A 16,800-nucleotide genomic window follows, 5' to 3' on the forward strand; every position below is an offset into this window, starting at 1 on the left:
TCCCATGGATACTTTCCAGTTTTATTCTGCTGCCATAACATAGTCACTCAGAAGAACTGAAGTGTAACAGATCATGCTCTGCATTCAAATCTTTTTAATAACATTTAAACAAGCCTACTTAAAGAAACCATTCCCCAGTTCTTTATTTGAGGGAATAAATTAAACACAAAAGAAAAAATACACACATGCTTGAAATAATTTTAACATAGATATTAAAAAAATTTTGGGCAACATTAAAGAATGACGTCTCAGAACCAGCCTGATGTTTTTACATATTTCAAATGAACGTAAATTAAAATGGAACATACTTATTTACTTCTCAAACTTCAGTGCAGCACAACACAGTTTAATATACAAATAATGAGTAGACTAGGCCATTAGTAAATTTATAATTTTTTATCAGTTTTTCTAATGCTGTAAGTGGCCATCATCTAAAGCCAAATGTGATAGTATTTCATGTCCATCTCTCTTCTCTAGAATACAGCCTTTTATCTAGCTGCAAAGTGTAGGTAAATCGAAAATCCCAAGTACAAATTAACAGAATGACATCAAGCATGTTCATACAGACTTTGGACTGGAGAAATGGATGCTGAGCTAAACTTTCCAGATCATTCCTACATGAAATGTGACATGTTTGTATCTTACTAAGCTGACTGAAGTTTTTAAGCAAGGTTAGCTGAAGCAGCCATTGAAGATAAGGTTTTGGGCTTATAGTAATAAGCCTTTTTTCCCACCACCAAAAGCTCCTCTCCTAATAATTTGTCATACATGATAAAGTGGGAAAGAAACTTGGAACTCAAACATACATAGCTCTAAATCATTCCTAGTTATGCCATAAATTGGCCTGTAATATATGAAATTAACAAAGTGCAAATGACTGCCAAAAGCAAAATCTGATATCCTGATTTCTTCTTTAATATCAGAAGGCTTTGTCTTGAAGGCTTCTTAAAGCCTTCAAATCACAATTTAATAACTGGAAATACTTCAAAACTGTACATACCAGCATTTATGTAGAGGAAAATTATGAAGTTACACTCTTCCTATTAGTCCATATAACTCAGCTTTAAGAAGCAGAACAGAATATATATCTGAAAAACACCTAGTTACATAAACATCTTCACCTTGTAAATTAGAGATTAAATAAAGGGTTTTCAACAACATCATAACTACTCTAAGAACAAAATGTTACATATTTGAAAAGAATAATTGCATTTATTCAGTAGGACCCTGGTGGTGTTCAAAGCCAGGTTGGATAAGGCCTTGATCAACCTGGTCTAGTGTGAGGTGTCCCTGACCATGGCAGGGGGCTTTGGGACTAGATGATTGTTAAGGTCCATTCCAACAATTTAACATCCTATGATTTTTCTTAAGGTTGCTTGCTGTTTATTTCCAAGGATGTAGCTTTAAGGAAATAAGCACTGTAAGTCAAAAATGTTTGCTGTGTCATTCTTAAATTAACAGATTAATGAAAGAGAAAAGCCTATGCATGAAAATGGGGCAGGATAGAGTTACGTTCATTTCAGAAATCATGACATCGATGTAGCCAAGTTACAGAGAAGGTGTGGGGGAACAGATCTAAAAGTGGATTTTAATTTTTTTTCATTAATACCAATATAGTGGAACAGTATTACAATAGGTATCCCAGTTAAATCTCTCTTCTTTCTGTTGAAAAATATTTTCCTCCCTGTCCCATGAAAACGCTTCTAGATGGATGTCTAGCCCTTACTGAATTACTCTCTCAGGTTGTTTTTAATACTTTCATAATTTAAAAAAAAAAACAAAACCAAAAAACTTCAAGTCAAAGTGCAAGCTACCTTGTTTCAGCCCTTCATAAGAGTGTTAATATTTTCCTCATTCATCTTCACTTCTTTTTTAATATAAAATTTGTGAATGAGGTATTAGGAACCTGCAGCCCCCACTGTACAGTCATATCAGCAGATATTTCCTCTATTCAGCCCAAATAAATCTGGAAGTTTGTTTTCAAAATAATCATAGCAATATGGTATTTTTAAGTGGTCCTGTTTCTACAGAAGCAATGAGCAAATCTAAACTCTTAGCCTATTATTGTAGCAAGAATTTCTCTGAATAAGTAGCAAAGATATTTCAAAGTTTTTAAAGTAATGTAGAAGTTACTTTTCAAGTTTTGATCAGCTACAATAACCTTTCTATGATTGCACTGTAAACTGCTCCAGCTCTCTTACTCAAAGGAACAAACTTCGTATCCGAAAGCCCACTTAGTGGATGCCAAGAATACGAAAAATAATATAGAAAAGGTTATTGATTGCAAGTGGGAAAAGTGATAGTTGAGTTCCTTCCTACGTTAATTCTAGAATTTTTCTAGGCTATTTAGGCTCTTGGAAGTCAGTTTGAACTCTTATGAGCATAATCAACCTGAGAAGCACAGTTAGTGGAAAATTCCCGTATCATTACTAACTGCCAGCATTTTTAATGCTGTATGTTAACTTAGTCTTGTTTTAATCTGACCTTCTGAAATGAAGGTTCACAATAGCATGATTTGAGCCATACAGAAGACTCTTGACAAAAGTTCTCTTAGTTAAGCTGTGGCCAGCAATTCCAATGTCACTCCTTCTAGAAAAAAGCCCCCAACAATATGTGTCATCAGGGCTTAAAAATACAGTGGGGGACAAAGAAGAAAAGGAAGATGAAGATTTTATCTTCAGGTACCATACACTATTCAAGTACCATGTAGGAAAAAGGCAGCAATAGGAAACTTGAAGATAGTTTTACCCACAGAAATCAATTAAAAATATATCTATAAACACAAAATTTCAGTACTTAAAATGCTGCTATTTTGCTGGCTTCTCGAACCCCACTCAAGTAAGCTCCTGTAACGGTCTGAGGAAAGTGCCTATTTGTGGCCTATTAAAAAAAAACACAAAAAAGAAAAAAAGTCAATTGTTTCTAAAACTAATAGTACAGAATTTTAGTTTACAAGATCAGTTTTTCTCAAGCATATACCTACATTTTTAAAAGCCATGGAAAACTCCTTAGAAAAAACATTAAAGACATAAACACATAAAACGTAAGCACATTAAAAACACTCAAGATTTTTAGCAACTTCAAGATTTGCAAGCAAGTCAGCTACAAAAGCAGCAGTCTGTTCTGCTATCTGCACTTTAGTGGGGCAGATTAAGTTCTGCCACAGTACAGAATGCACTTATACCATCATAGTGCATTTGTTATGTTACCCACAAGTGGAGTAACAGAAATACAATTTGACTAAAAATTAGTTTTACTCCTGACCTGAAATATTTGGCAGACTTCCCATGCCCAGTAATAATATGAATAGACAGGGTTCTGTGTCAAGAATCATTAGCATATTTATATAACAGAATATTTATATACTACCTCTACATTAATGGTGTTGGGCAGCAAGAGATGATCTTCCATAAGAAACTGCTCCCAGTAACCATAATCAACAAAGATACTTACCTCACCAGCAAAGAAAACTTTTCCTTGTATGTCTTCAGCTATCATGTCGTAAGCTTCACCGCTGCCCCCTGTTCTCACAAAACTGTACGCCATCTGCAGCCAAGGGTCATTGCTCCATCGAGTAACAAAAAACTTCACTGGGTCAGGAACCTCCTGCATAACCAGAACAGAAGTTAAACACTGCAAAGAGAAGTTCAGAATTGCATAGCTTTTTCTCAAACAGTTTCTAGTAATCTTCAGAGCATTTAGTATTGTTAAGATACAGATTAGATCACATTCCAGAATTAAATTCCTATTTGTTTTTATTACAGTATTAACCACAAAGATAATTTCATTTGCTTGACTCTCCTGATGCCTAAAACATCACAGCAGCACTATTCTGAATGCAACCGATCTGCATATTGTGATACACCTAGAAGTACACGAGAAAAAATATCCCTCTCAAAATGCATGCACACATGCTGTTGTAATCAAATATAATACTGATTTGTACAACATGTTTGTATGTATAATGTAAGCAATTTTTGTCTTGGTTAGGCATAATTCTTGTTAAATCTAGCTTGTTAAATCTCAAAATCCAATTTTCATTTTGGAGATAATTTTATTTCAATGGATAAATCAGATTACTTATCTAGGATCAGAAAATGAGCTGTCTTGAAAACTAAGGTCAAGGAGAAAACAAAAACCAGGAAGTCAGGGTCTGACTGAGCCATGACAAGTAATACTGGGTATTCTTTTTTCTTATATTTATCTGCAGCATACAAATTCCACAGTTGTCTACTAAAAAAAAGCCTGGGTAACACCTGTATGAAGGCTTAGTCAACTACAGCTGTGTCTTACTCTGGAGGAGCTCATGACAAGTAAACAGAATCAGATCTGGTTGCTTCTTGAACAGCATCTGGTATTGACAAATAAATTCCATTCAGGCAGCACATGAGAAACTCAAGCTCAAGCAATCAAGACAAGGACAGCCAAATAATGACAAGTTGTATGGATATCCCAGAAGTAACTCTGGTACACTCCTGAAGCTGTCTTGTCTTTGAAAAATCTCACTGCATCATCCTCAGGTGACTGAAATTCACAACTGCTGTAAACCATGGAGACAGCCTTGAAAATCACTCTTCTGGATCAGAGTGGCACTGAAACCAAAGACCCATTTGCTACATTTTCATAACATCAAGATACAGGTATGTGAACTACCAAGAATGTGGTTCTAGTAACAATAGGCCATTACCAAACATATGTTTCTAGGAATAGTTGAGTTTTCAGATACTGAAGATCTTCCAAAATCATTAATCCTAATGTTTGAACCATCAGTAAAACTTGAGAGATCATCCCTGAACAGAGTAATTCCTGGGGATCTAACTGCTCTAAGTGAATTAATTGAGGCATTATTGTCTCTAGAATGGAATGTAAATAACATTGCTAAGTGATAGTGTTTTGCTTGTTCCAGATTTCCCTGATTTTCCTATTAGTTTTTATCCTAATGATGATCTGGGGGTAAGGAAAAAAGGTAGAAATTTTTATCTAGTGGGTTTTTTTATATTCAGGATGTGGGGCCCTTGCTAGATCATTTTGCCCATACCTCCATCCCAAGACAGCTGAGAAAGGGTTGTTAGTTGGTAGAAGATAAATGGATTGGATTGGTTTGGGGATGTTGTAATTTCAGTTGCCTTGGCATGGGGGAAGGCAGGAATCAATCAAATTCATCTAGATTAAAGATCTTATCACATATTAGAAGTGGTGATGACCAGGAAAAAAGTGACAACTGAGTAAGAAGTATGTTTTGTGTTACCTGCCTAAAGTGCTGCTTTTAATTAATTTTGCTTTTTAAAAGCATTTTAAAGGACAATAGTTCATTTCTATTTTTCAGTTATATACTCCTGTCCTTAAGAGAGATCTAAGATATTTCAATGTACATTTTTCATACAAGAGACCAAAAATTGTGATTTTTTTAGTATGTCTCATGGAAAACCTATTCCCTGAAACTGACAAGAAAAAGTTTTGAATGTCAAAGGTCTGCCTATACATCATGAAGTACTACATTTGAAAGCTTTATTCTGGTGACAGGTGAATTCATCTCTTAATAAAAGAGGCTTCTCTTACCTGCTCTTTAAACAGTTCTCGGAGTACAGTCATACACTGTTGCAGTACTTGTTGATCATCTAAATTCTTAATGGTTGTCACAGCATCTCCAGTGACCACTGACATTAAAATGCTTTCTTTGCCCTAAAAATAAGACCTTATTAGGTATTTCATAAGCAGTGTCTTTTAATTTGTATTGCAAAGATATTTTCAGCTGCAAAGCAACTCTGTCTCTCTTGTTTATGTAAGGCAATAATTCTTCTGTTACTAACTTTAATAACTAGTAGAGGATAGCTATCAAGCAAATTAAGCATTATATGTAGGGTCTCTGGACAGCACCAGCACACTGAACCTCTTGTGACATGAGCTTAAGAGTACTGGAGAGAACTCATTTAAGCAAAGTTGTATACAAGCACAAATCAGGCAGTGACAGAACACAAATGCCACAAGATGGATTCCTTTTGGAGTAAGACATCAGGTTATGAAATGACGTTTTGATTTCTTCCAAGTAGTAAGCAGCAATTGTTGTACAAGTATGAAAAGGTATAATATAAATGTGTAATGTGTCTGCTTGGAACTGGCAGGGAAGAGAAATATGATGTTAATCCACTGGTTTGAATTTGCTTTGAAATTCATGAGACTGACCCTACAGGTCTCAGGTTCATGCAGAACTTGATGTTTGTCTTTTCTTCAGCTATTCCAAATAGTTATTGAGACTACTGCAAGCCAGTAAGCATTAGTAAATCAGCATGAACTTTTAAACAGGATTTTTAGGTGATTTAATAAAAGAACATAAGTCCTAAGCTGGGAAGTGACTAGTAGCCTTTTCCTGACATTAGTAGGTTTATAGTAAGGTATTACAGCCTTGTCTTCAGTAGAGATTGAGAATGTACTTGCCTGTGTATCAGTCTGTATCCAAACAATGGAAAACATTCTCATTAATTACAACAAAATACTGATGAGCTTTATTATTGATAAATAAGAGTGCTTCCACTGCATTTAATTGTTGCAGATTGGGGAGGGGTGGGGGAAGAGAAGAAAAACTTCATTGTTCAGTAATTACTGCACCTAGATTTCAAACTGAATTTATGAAGGGCCAAGAGAAAATACAGTTGGCATATATCATACCTCTGGATCCATGTCATAGAAGACACTAAAGAGCCCACGCTGGCTGGAATTGGGTGGAACATGACCAAAAAAATCAGCTCCTTGAATTTTACTGTCCCAAAATCTATATGGAAACTGCAAGGCAATCTAGAAAGATATAAAAAAATGGAATTTAAGCATTTCATACCACAAAACTCATAACAGGATATGGTATACGTCTTTCTAACACATTTTTCTGTTTCCACTCATTTAGACACAGCTCTTCCTATGAGTGGGTCTCAACAGAGAATATATGAACCTGTCCTCCAAGGGGGACAGGCAAAGAAAAAAAAGAAGTCATAAACTGCAAATGCACAGAATATCGAATCCACAATGGAAGTAATTGTGTAAACTGCTCAAGGAATTCAGCAGGTTTTTTGAAAACCTAATTATAACTTAAATGAGCGGCATCCTGTATTTGGAGTTTCTTAATCTTGTCTTTAAATTTCATCATTGTTATAATCCTGTTTCTGGCATTACTTGGTACTGTTTTGTTCTAAGCACACATCTTACTGGGGAGCTTTTCAGGAGAGGCTGTGTTTTTGTATTGGGAAATGGTAGAAGGTTTTACACTGGTCAAACACACAACTTCCAGTATTCCTTTGCCAATACTTTATGAATTTACTAGGTTAAAATGACTTCAAATAAACACATCATTGGAATTCTGAAAGATCCAAGACCATCATGAATCAAAATTAGGCACAAAATGTCTAAGCCATGAAATTCTTCTGCGAACAGTTTCTTTAAAAACACCATTAAGTTGTGAAATCTAAGAGACAGAAATACATGTGATCCCCAATAACATTTTGCTCTCCTGGGCTACTGTATGCAAGTAAAACATAAATGTATGTTTATGCATCATAAACCCTGATAAATGCACTGCAAAAGCAACAGGGACGAAACAGCCAATGTTTCTCAGAAAAGAAAATTCAAGATAATATGAAATCACTTACTTTCTCAATAACTCCTGCTCCCAAACTATTAATGGCTTTAATTTTCTTTTCTGACAGCGGAGGATTAAACTGAATGGCATTTTTCTGAAGAAGGGCCAGTGGTACGGTCACTAATACCTGAAAGAAATAGCTACAATCACAACAGTACCAAAACCTGAATACAGCACTTGAACCTCACAGCATCCTCCTAACTATCCTGGATTATGCTAGTAGGATACAGCATAATAATGCACCAGACATTTCTAGATTAGTGTCTGGTTTTAGTTCCCATTAATGGGAAACACACGCCTTACATTCAGGTGAGAACACATCCCACAGTTCACTGATTTTAAGTCATAGTCTGTTGAACTGCTTGTATCACAGTGGCAAACCATGCTACCAATACTTCAGTAAATGATAATCAATGGCTCTCAGATTAACAAAACTGTCTGTTTGAAATGATGGATAGTCAGTGATTTAGTTTGAATTCCTTCAGAGATGCCTGCTCTTTAAAATACACCCAGTAACACTGCTGATGTCAATCAAATCTTTATCAAGTTTATGTATCATTTTAAAAATTACTGAAAGCTAAATTACTCAGCATGAAGAAGGTGGGGATACAGGGAATAAGAGAGACTGAGAAACAGAGATTGTCAAATCCTGGAAATTTAACAAGATACACATGCTAAGTGGGGTAAAGTTGAGCTGGGAATGGAACTAGAAAACATAAATGTCACTTCAAAGACCAGATAAAAATCTATTTGCTTCACACTGTTAGTACTACCCTTTATAGTCCTTAGTTTTTTCAAATCAGCTCATACTGAAATCTCAAGCAGGCTCACCAAAAATCAGGCTCTAGGACACCCAAATAAAGGCCACTAAAATACATGAGTATTCATCTTTGAATGTGGAGAAAATGGACTAAATAGTGTTCTGAGAGAAAGAAAAAAAAGGACATGTACTGTGCGTTCTCTAAAATTCTTAGTCTTGACTCATACTTGGTACCTTTTGTGTTGTCCACACTGTTCCATCTGCAGTAGTGACCTGCACTTCTTCACCAGAATAATCAATACTCTGAACCTATTGAAAGACATATTGAGAGATTGCACTACAAAATGTATGCAATGCAAATTCCAGCAAGAATAGCTAAAATTGCACTGGTCAGCAATCTAGAAAGTGAATAACACAAATGTCCAGAGAAATCCTGAAAGACAAAAAATAGCCTCTGTGAAGCTGAAAAAGAAAAATCATGATTCTAACATGTAAGATCATCGTATAATATTTAAGTACTGATAGTCCTCAGGGAGAATTTCAGAAATGTTGAAATTGTCCTCTTGGTTTATTTTAAAGCCAAATTGAAACAGTAACAAGAACAGATTCTCCTGGTCCCAAATACAAATATATGACTGAGTTTTTCAAAGCAATCCAAGATAGGCACTGTCCTGGATTAACGTTTTCCAGACTCACTGGGAAATTCAGCCGGATGTCCAGCCCTTCTGCCAACTTATCAATCACAGTTGAATATCCCACAGTTAGAAGAGTGTGATCTCCAGCAAACTGGGCAAAAAATTCATTGTGGTCCCATGAGCGTGCAGATACCTGTGGACAGAACATAACTGGCTGTTTCTACTAGTGTGGAGACATGGGTACTATGAAAAGTTCCACAGTTTAGAAGAAGCCACCCTAGCCCCTTTGCAACTGGAAAAAAAACATGTATCACTAGAATTTATGGCAATGCTGACAAAATCTACATGTTTATTTACTTAATGCTAGTACATAACATAGGAATTGCTGGATTAAGAAGTCATAACATAGGTTGGTCACTAGCAGGGAATTTATGGCTCTGCTTAGTAGATAAAACAAGGAAAATAGTACAAAAATCCAGGTGAATTGCAGAGTATTTATTTCAGTTGTCTGTATCTAGCAAAGTAATCAGATTTTACAGCCTTAGGACTTTATATAAAAATGGAAATACCTTATTTCCCAACATGAAGGGGAAAATAAGACACAAGACAAACCTAACTCCATGGAATTTTTCTGTCACTTTGGAGGTTATTCCATATACCAATGACCTCGTCTCCCAGCCCCTGCAACCTTATAGTTAATAAAACAGTGGTATTTGCACTAAGTAGTTGCTGCTTAGCAGTGAAAATTCTGAAACAACTCTCAAACTACTATTCAGATGCCAATTCCTATCATTGCAAATGCATAAAATCAATCATATTTTGATTTTTAAATTGAAAGTAAGGTAGATTTTCGCATCTTTCTTAATTCCCTTGGGTGCTTATGGAATATGAAAACTTCATTTAAAATATTTTCCAGTGATTGGTCTAGTATAGCATTGTCTGGCAGATTTTTTTGTTATGCTGTTGTGCGCTTCTCAGTTCAGATTTGTGCTTCTGCACCTATCAGTCAGCTGTCCCACTGCTGTAGTAGAATTGACACTAAATGTCTCTAAATGTAGCAACAGGACTGAGTAAACAATGCACTGCCAACAATATGATACTGTTGTATTTCCTGGAGCTGCTTGGTTAAAAGTGAAGTCCGGAGGGCAGCCAAGTATCATGTAGCCAAGAGAGTACCTAGGAGTACTGGGGCTCACCTCCAGGGGGTTGGAACACTTCAGGAGTCAAACGCGTTTATTCTCAAGATACCTCAATTTCTAAACAGAACTGAGAAGCAGAAGTCACACTCAGCATCTGAGGAGGAGTAACTCTCCTGTGAATCACATCACCCAGCATCTCAGCAAAATGCTCAGCTCCCTTCTAACCATCTACTCTCAGCTTCTACTTAAAAAGCTCCTCGCTGGAAGCATGTCAGGAACTCCCATCAGATTAATACGGCAGTGTTGGAGTCAGTGTCTCCGTGCTTTCAAACAACAGGTTATGCGTGTGGGAATAGATGGGATAGCTGATTCTTCCTGTAGGGCCATAGAATGCATCAGGTGATTTCTCAGTGTCACTTCCAACTGTCTTCTATGAAGCTCAGTCACTTCAGAACACAGCTGTCAAAACTCACCTGAGAGAGATTGCTGCCACAGGCATATTCCAAATTACTGAGATGGAACTGTAATACTTTTTCTTCCAGCTCACTGAACTGGATACCAGACTCCTGAATAAAAGCTTTATAGATCTCCTGTATTTTTTCTGTGAAAGAACACATTTAAAATGAGAATATATGACAATCTGTCAGAAGTGCTACTGCATTTCAACATGCTGTTCCTGGATCACAAGATTTTCACACTAATTGCTAATTTGAACCAAGACGTTTTTCTTCTCATAGAAAAAAAATGAACAAACAAAAAAAAACCCCGCAAGATCTTTCCAGTGAAAGAGTGCAACTTTGTTGTTTACTCACAGGTTTCTGAGTGAGACAGGAGAGAAATTAATTGTTTAGCTATCATCAATATACAGTTGAAGATTTCACATAAAAAACACTTTTAAGATAATGGAGGATCCTTGCAAATAAATCCTGATTATTTTTACAAAATCAAAGAACTGAGAAATTTGATCAGGGTTCACTGAAAAATACAGGAGTTATTAATTCTGTCTCACAGAATCCATGCTGAAGAGATTTGGGAGGCAGACATTTCTGAGCAAGTTTATTTTTTGCTGCTGAGTTTACAAGCTGTAAGTGTGGTGGGAGGCGTTACCAATGGAGATGGGACTATTCTTGCCAGCAGAAGGCTTTGACCAGGCTCTTTTTTAGGCAGATTAGTCAGAAAGTATAAGAGCTAAGTCTAGCTATGGTCTGCTTCAGCCAGAAGCAGATCTTTTCAACTGTTAGTTACACTAGTTATACTGAAAAAGCTACCTCATGAAAACATGTATAATGAAAAGATACAATATCAGAAATATCTATTATATTTAAGGTCAGATGGACAGCCATACATTTCTAAAAATGTCTGATGTGAGAGCCAATTTTATATAGAACACAGCCAACATCTTCATTTTTCAACAGATGTCTCACTTACCACCAAGGGGAACATCTTGATGTTGGGTTTTATCTTTTCTCCACTCAGAGACAACATCTAGGATGGCATTGAAATGAAAGTCCATACGTTTATCAATAGTGGGATCTGTTATCCTTCCACCTTCCTGGATCAAGTCACATTTCTCCCCGAGTTTGTGCATTTTAATGCCAAGCTTAAGAAAAAGACATTTTATTGCTTTTTTAAGTATGGAAAAACTACAGCACCCAGCCTGCTCAAAGTTACTTAACATAAGGTGAATGCCTCAGATTTAAGTGACACCATTTAAAAAACATCAATAATTTTACTCAGAGTAACTCTTGTTCTCTTCAAACTGGAATACAAACAATCCTTCTATCTGTTAATTGTCCACAAATTGGTTTTTCCCACTTTTCCATCCTTTATTGGGAATTTGCAGAAACCTCCTCTGCAACTTTCCTGTCAGGCAAAGGCTAGTACAGAAATTTAGAGTCTGGTAATCAAACATGATGAACTAGTCTCCTTTATTTCTACCTCAGTTTATTTTCTAAGTCACAATTAAAATCAGTTACTTTCTAGAACTGTCTGGTGTCTGGGGCCCAAACGGCTCCCTGAATTCAGGAACATTGCTTGTCAGTTACCATCAATGTTATTAGCAACCAAGCAAAGAAGCAAATTATTTGCTTGCTTTGCTTGCCCAACCTGCATGGAAAGCACAACAGAGGTAAATTCAAATAAAGATGTTTTTGTGTTCTACAGAGTCAATCCAGAAAAAATTGCACAAACATAATACTAATTTCTTCCTAGGGCCTTGTTACTTAGGGTATGCTCCAGTGTTTTTCACATATCCTCACATCTCTCTAGGCTGTCGGTCACCCCTGTAGATCTTAAGATACAGTCGTACTTTCAGTGAAAAAATATATTAAATGACCACAAAGGGATGAGTATCTGAAGTGTATCCAGAAGCCATTGTACCCCACTTCATAAATAAAACATGATTTTTTTAGAAAAATTAGAATTTCTTCATGGCACTATAGGGCACTATATTCAAACAGCATGGGCTGGATTTGCATGTGTTTCTGAGCAAAACCCTTACTCAGGTTCCACATGGAGAAATTCAGATTCCTACCTCCAAAAAATCTCAACTAAATCACCAATTCGTAAGAATTTTTAAAGAAATTGAACCACAGCATGTTTGCATCAGTAGCAATTTAATTGTTGGACATGTTAATCTTAACTTGTGCAGAATTTAACTAGAAAAAATGAGAGGCAGCCAAGGCAAATCCATCCCAGAAGCAGTAGCCTCCAACAGTAAAGCTTTTCTCAGGCCTAAGGAAGGCTGCTGGGGACCTCTTACATTGCTATCTCTAGAAAAGAGGAAAAAAGTGGTTTCTTCTGGTTCTGAAGCTGGAGCCACCTTGTTTTTCTTTACATAATGTGCCTGAAAACATTCCACAGCCCTTCTCTGTTCCCAACTGTCATCAAAGATATATTAGCAACATAGAGTTTACTTACAATGCAGAACAGGATTTTAATCATGTCACAAGAAAAGGACTCCCACCCTTACCCATCTGAGCCTGGCTTTAACAAGATTTTCACTAGTGATAATCATGACCACTGCAGGAACCCACTTGCTCACACATTAGTGCCATTGGGTTGTTGACACATCCATTGACGATTTGTGCACCTCTTCCAACAGTGACTCCTGTGAATGTCTTATCATCCCACACTCGGCCACCAATTCTGTCTTTAGCTTCTAAGACAATAACCTGTGGCAAAATGCAGCTTAGTAAATTGCAAGATTTAATTCTGCTAAATATATCTGTTCAACTCCAGAGCAAAGGAGAAAACAAAACACAAAAAAAAAAAATCCCAGAGCAATCCAGCAATCTATCTTAACACTTTTTTCATTTCTGGATTATTTGTAGTTAATTTATTCATTTAAATCATCTTAGAAAGGTTACACTTTGGGATATACATATACAAATATAACTGTTACTTCAGAAACAATCCTAACAAAAATAAGCCTTGTTTGTAAAAAAGCTGAAGATTTATTCAGGAAATCTCAAAACTGGAGTTTAAGGCATGCTACAGGCTATTAAACACAATGATCTGGGTGCAGTGTCTATACAAAATATATGCTACATGCTGTTTAATTTTAGATACAAATAAATGCTGGTTTCAAACAGCAGGTTTACTCAGTAAAACCCCAGATTTCACAAATAAATTTGGATGCCCTATACATATATATACATACTTGTTTGTAACAAGAATGTAGGCTTTTTCTTTTTGATGAACAACACTTTTCAAAGCAAAGGAAGTCTGATTTTTTTAAGGAGTGTACTCTAAAGTTTCTTACCTTAATTCCAAAGTTGTGCAGTTGTCGGGCTGCTGCTAATCCTGCTGCACCAGCCCCAACAATAATGACAGATTTCTAAAAAATATTAAAGTATTTAAATAAAAATAATTGGAAATAAAAGACAAATTGTAATTTCACTCTCATTTGCTAAAGGTAAAAATGTTTGTAGGTTTCAGAAGTCTAGGCTCTCTTGTCATCTAATGTAATCTGTGATAACTTTTAAAGATGGCAGAGCATTTAATATAGAAAAAAGATCAGTGGTAGCTTTGAAAATAGTTAAAATTTTTAAGGACTTCAAAAGAAGATGCCTCCGTTTATTTTAACAGAAAGAGCTGAAGTTATCAGTAACAAAAGTAGGAATCTAATTGAATTTATCAGACAAGAAATACCTTGTAAGGATTTCAATCATAGATTGGGTTGACCAGTAAAGACTATTTTATAAATGAGAAACATCTACAAGTAGACTTTCCAAACATGACTTAAAATTTCTAGGAGATATTCTGCAGAATACATTAATTTAATAAATTTTGGGTGCTGTCTAACAACTTGCTAGTCATAAACATGTTCACTTTTAATCATAGTTCTTGCAAACCAACATGAAATAGCAGTTTCCTCACCTATGGAAGCAGATGTGTATTATAGGAGACCCAGAATCTGTTTCTTTTTCACACAGTTCCCATCCATTTGAACAGCATATGGGAAGCACAAATCCATGGGAATGAATTCCATAGATTTTAGTGGGAAAAAATTTTTTCTTGTAAGGAGTCTAATTTATGTAGTTTCTATGCCCACTGAAGGCATAAGAGAACGATGTTAAAAACTTTCCACATATTAGGTTTTAGATGTAATTTTACCTATCATTCCATCCACTTATGTAAATGAGCCAAAAATCCAGAACAAAAAGAAATGATTGCATGCACCATGTAGTTTTATAGCACTAATAACACAGGGATTATTACAGCAACTTACATTGTGGTATTCCTTAGGAAGAAGGTACTGGTCAGGACTGACTGACAAAATCCCTGTATTAATTAGCCCTTTCCTTGTCATAAAATACAAGATCCTCTCCATTTCCTGTACACAGCGGATCCGCACAAGCCCCCGAACAATTATATGATGGATACATTTTTGAGGGGTGAGAGCCTCCTGCCAAGGAGAAAGGAAGAATAGAGATTGTTGGTTTTCTAATATTCCATTTATTCATATGTTTACATCATATTTAAACTGTAAACCAAATGGTAAAAAATCATGACTCAAGCTTCTGAGAGCATTTTAAAAGATTTTTTGTGGGAATTTCTTGTTAGTGAGCTTTAGACAGTAAGGTAACAATTTATTAAACAAGATTAGCATGAAATAAAACCATGGTGTGTTCCATGGTAGTACAGTAATGGTATTGAAACAGATTCCTGTTTACAAAATGAATCTACATGGTGGCAATGATCACAATGTCATTCCAGTAAAATCCATTCCAAAATAGCGTTCTGAGGGAAAAAGAGATTAATTTCCAAAACCTTTCACATAAATGCAGACATCCATACCAGAAAGCTTTGGTATGTGGAACTTCAACATTTCTATTGAAGGCAGTGCCATAGGCTTAGCCTAAATAAAAAGACAATCACTTCCCTGTCCAACAATCAGGTTAAAAAAAATGAAAAATCATAAAGCACAACAAAACACTGTTTAGATGTTTTCAAGCATCCCTTTAAAAAGTTAATAGCTGGGCAGGCACTGTCGAGTTTTAATAATTTAAAAACTTTTGATTTTTACTGCTGAAGAAGCTCCTATGCATGAGAAGAGAAGGGGAGGGGAGGGGAGGGGAGGGGAGGGGAGGGGAGGGGAGGGGAGGGGAGAAGAAGAGAAACTCTCAACCCCAACAAGCCCCCAAAACCCAGCCAAACTTAGAATGGATTTTCAAAAACATGGGAGCAATTTTTCTGGTGCATAAGGAGACATCCAAGAAGTGAGTCCCATCCCAGAAAAGCTGTTTCCATTTTTAAACAAACAAATTAACTGTCTGCATCTCTTACCTTGCAGTTTGTGTACCACAGAGCCAAAATCAAGTTTCTCAACGCCAGGTACATGGTAGGGTCTCGTGAATATTCTGGGAACTCATAGAGCTCATCCAGTTCCATGACATCTGGCCTCACACAAAGTGCTTTCCCACATTCATTGGGCTGGTAAAAAGGCTGGAAATACTTGTTCATGCCTGCAACTAAATAAAGACGTACCAGGAATTAGTCATACTCCATCATATCTTCATTGCTTCCTTCTCCCTCTAAAACAATCCACTGCCCTCACACAGATAACAAGTAAGGAAGCTTTCCAGTCTCTAGGTACCTCTAGAATGACTCCCTCCTCTCTCCTGCCCTCTAGGCTGTGCATTAATTATTGTCCTGCTGCCTCATGGGTACACCTTGGACCTATCAGAGCTGAAGTTTAGTCAAAGAAACAGTAATGTTTCATGGTGTTCCAATGCCATGAGGAGTCAAACAAGGAGTAGGATCTAAATTCAAGTCTGAGGACTAGCATCACTGTACAGACTCAGGCAGTACTCTGAACACCTTTCTTCTTCAACTCCCAATACTGCCCAGAGGGGGTAATAATTAATCATCTTCCACGTTCAGTGTTGGTAACTCTATGTAATGAAGTTTTCTGTTAAGCAGATATAACATTTGTTGAATGTATGAACAGATTTATTTCCAACACCTAAGGAGAACAGAGCCTGCTAAGACAACACATAAGCTGAAATTTCCTCAAAGCACTCTGAGTATGAAAACCCTGAATTACCTTTCTCTATACCTGATCTATTCTGCCAATCTGCACTTCCAGGCTGTCACTAGCCAAAAACAAAACAAAACAACCCTAAACAGAATCTG

At 36.4% G+C, this 16,800-nt stretch overlaps 1 protein-coding gene across 1 annotated transcript in view; it reads right to left on the bottom strand.

Annotated features, from left to right (window-relative positions):
- The window catches only part of KDM1B (lysine demethylase 1B), a 27,043-nt gene continuing 10,243 nt past the window's right edge, over nt 1–16,800 (bottom strand). Inside the window, exons 10-22 of the mRNA XM_014878108.2 lie at nt 15,952–16,136; nt 14,894–15,070; nt 13,925–13,999; nt 13,197–13,334; nt 11,590–11,761; nt 10,635–10,762; nt 9,084–9,215; nt 8,622–8,696; nt 7,638–7,754; nt 6,667–6,792; nt 5,560–5,682; nt 3,454–3,606; nt 1–2,880 (exon numbers count right to left, since the gene is read on the bottom strand). Coding sequence (XP_014733594.1) covers nt 2,797–2,880; nt 3,454–3,606; nt 5,560–5,682; nt 6,667–6,792; nt 7,638–7,754; nt 8,622–8,696; nt 9,084–9,215; nt 10,635–10,762; nt 11,590–11,761; nt 13,197–13,334; nt 13,925–13,999; nt 14,894–15,070; nt 15,952–16,136 — 1,685 coding nt within the window. The 3' untranslated portion in view covers nt 1–2,796. The remainder of the gene's footprint in view (nt 2,881–3,453; nt 3,607–5,559; nt 5,683–6,666; nt 6,793–7,637; nt 7,755–8,621; nt 8,697–9,083; nt 9,216–10,634; nt 10,763–11,589; nt 11,762–13,196; nt 13,335–13,924; nt 14,000–14,893; nt 15,071–15,951; nt 16,137–16,800) is intronic.

The sequence above is a fragment of the Sturnus vulgaris genome, chromosome 1 (genome assembly GCF_052056855.1).
Source record: "Sturnus vulgaris isolate bStuVul1 chromosome 1, bStuVul1.hap1, whole genome shotgun sequence".
In the NCBI taxonomy this organism is placed as follows: Eukaryota; Metazoa; Chordata; class Aves; order Passeriformes; family Sturnidae; genus Sturnus; species Sturnus vulgaris.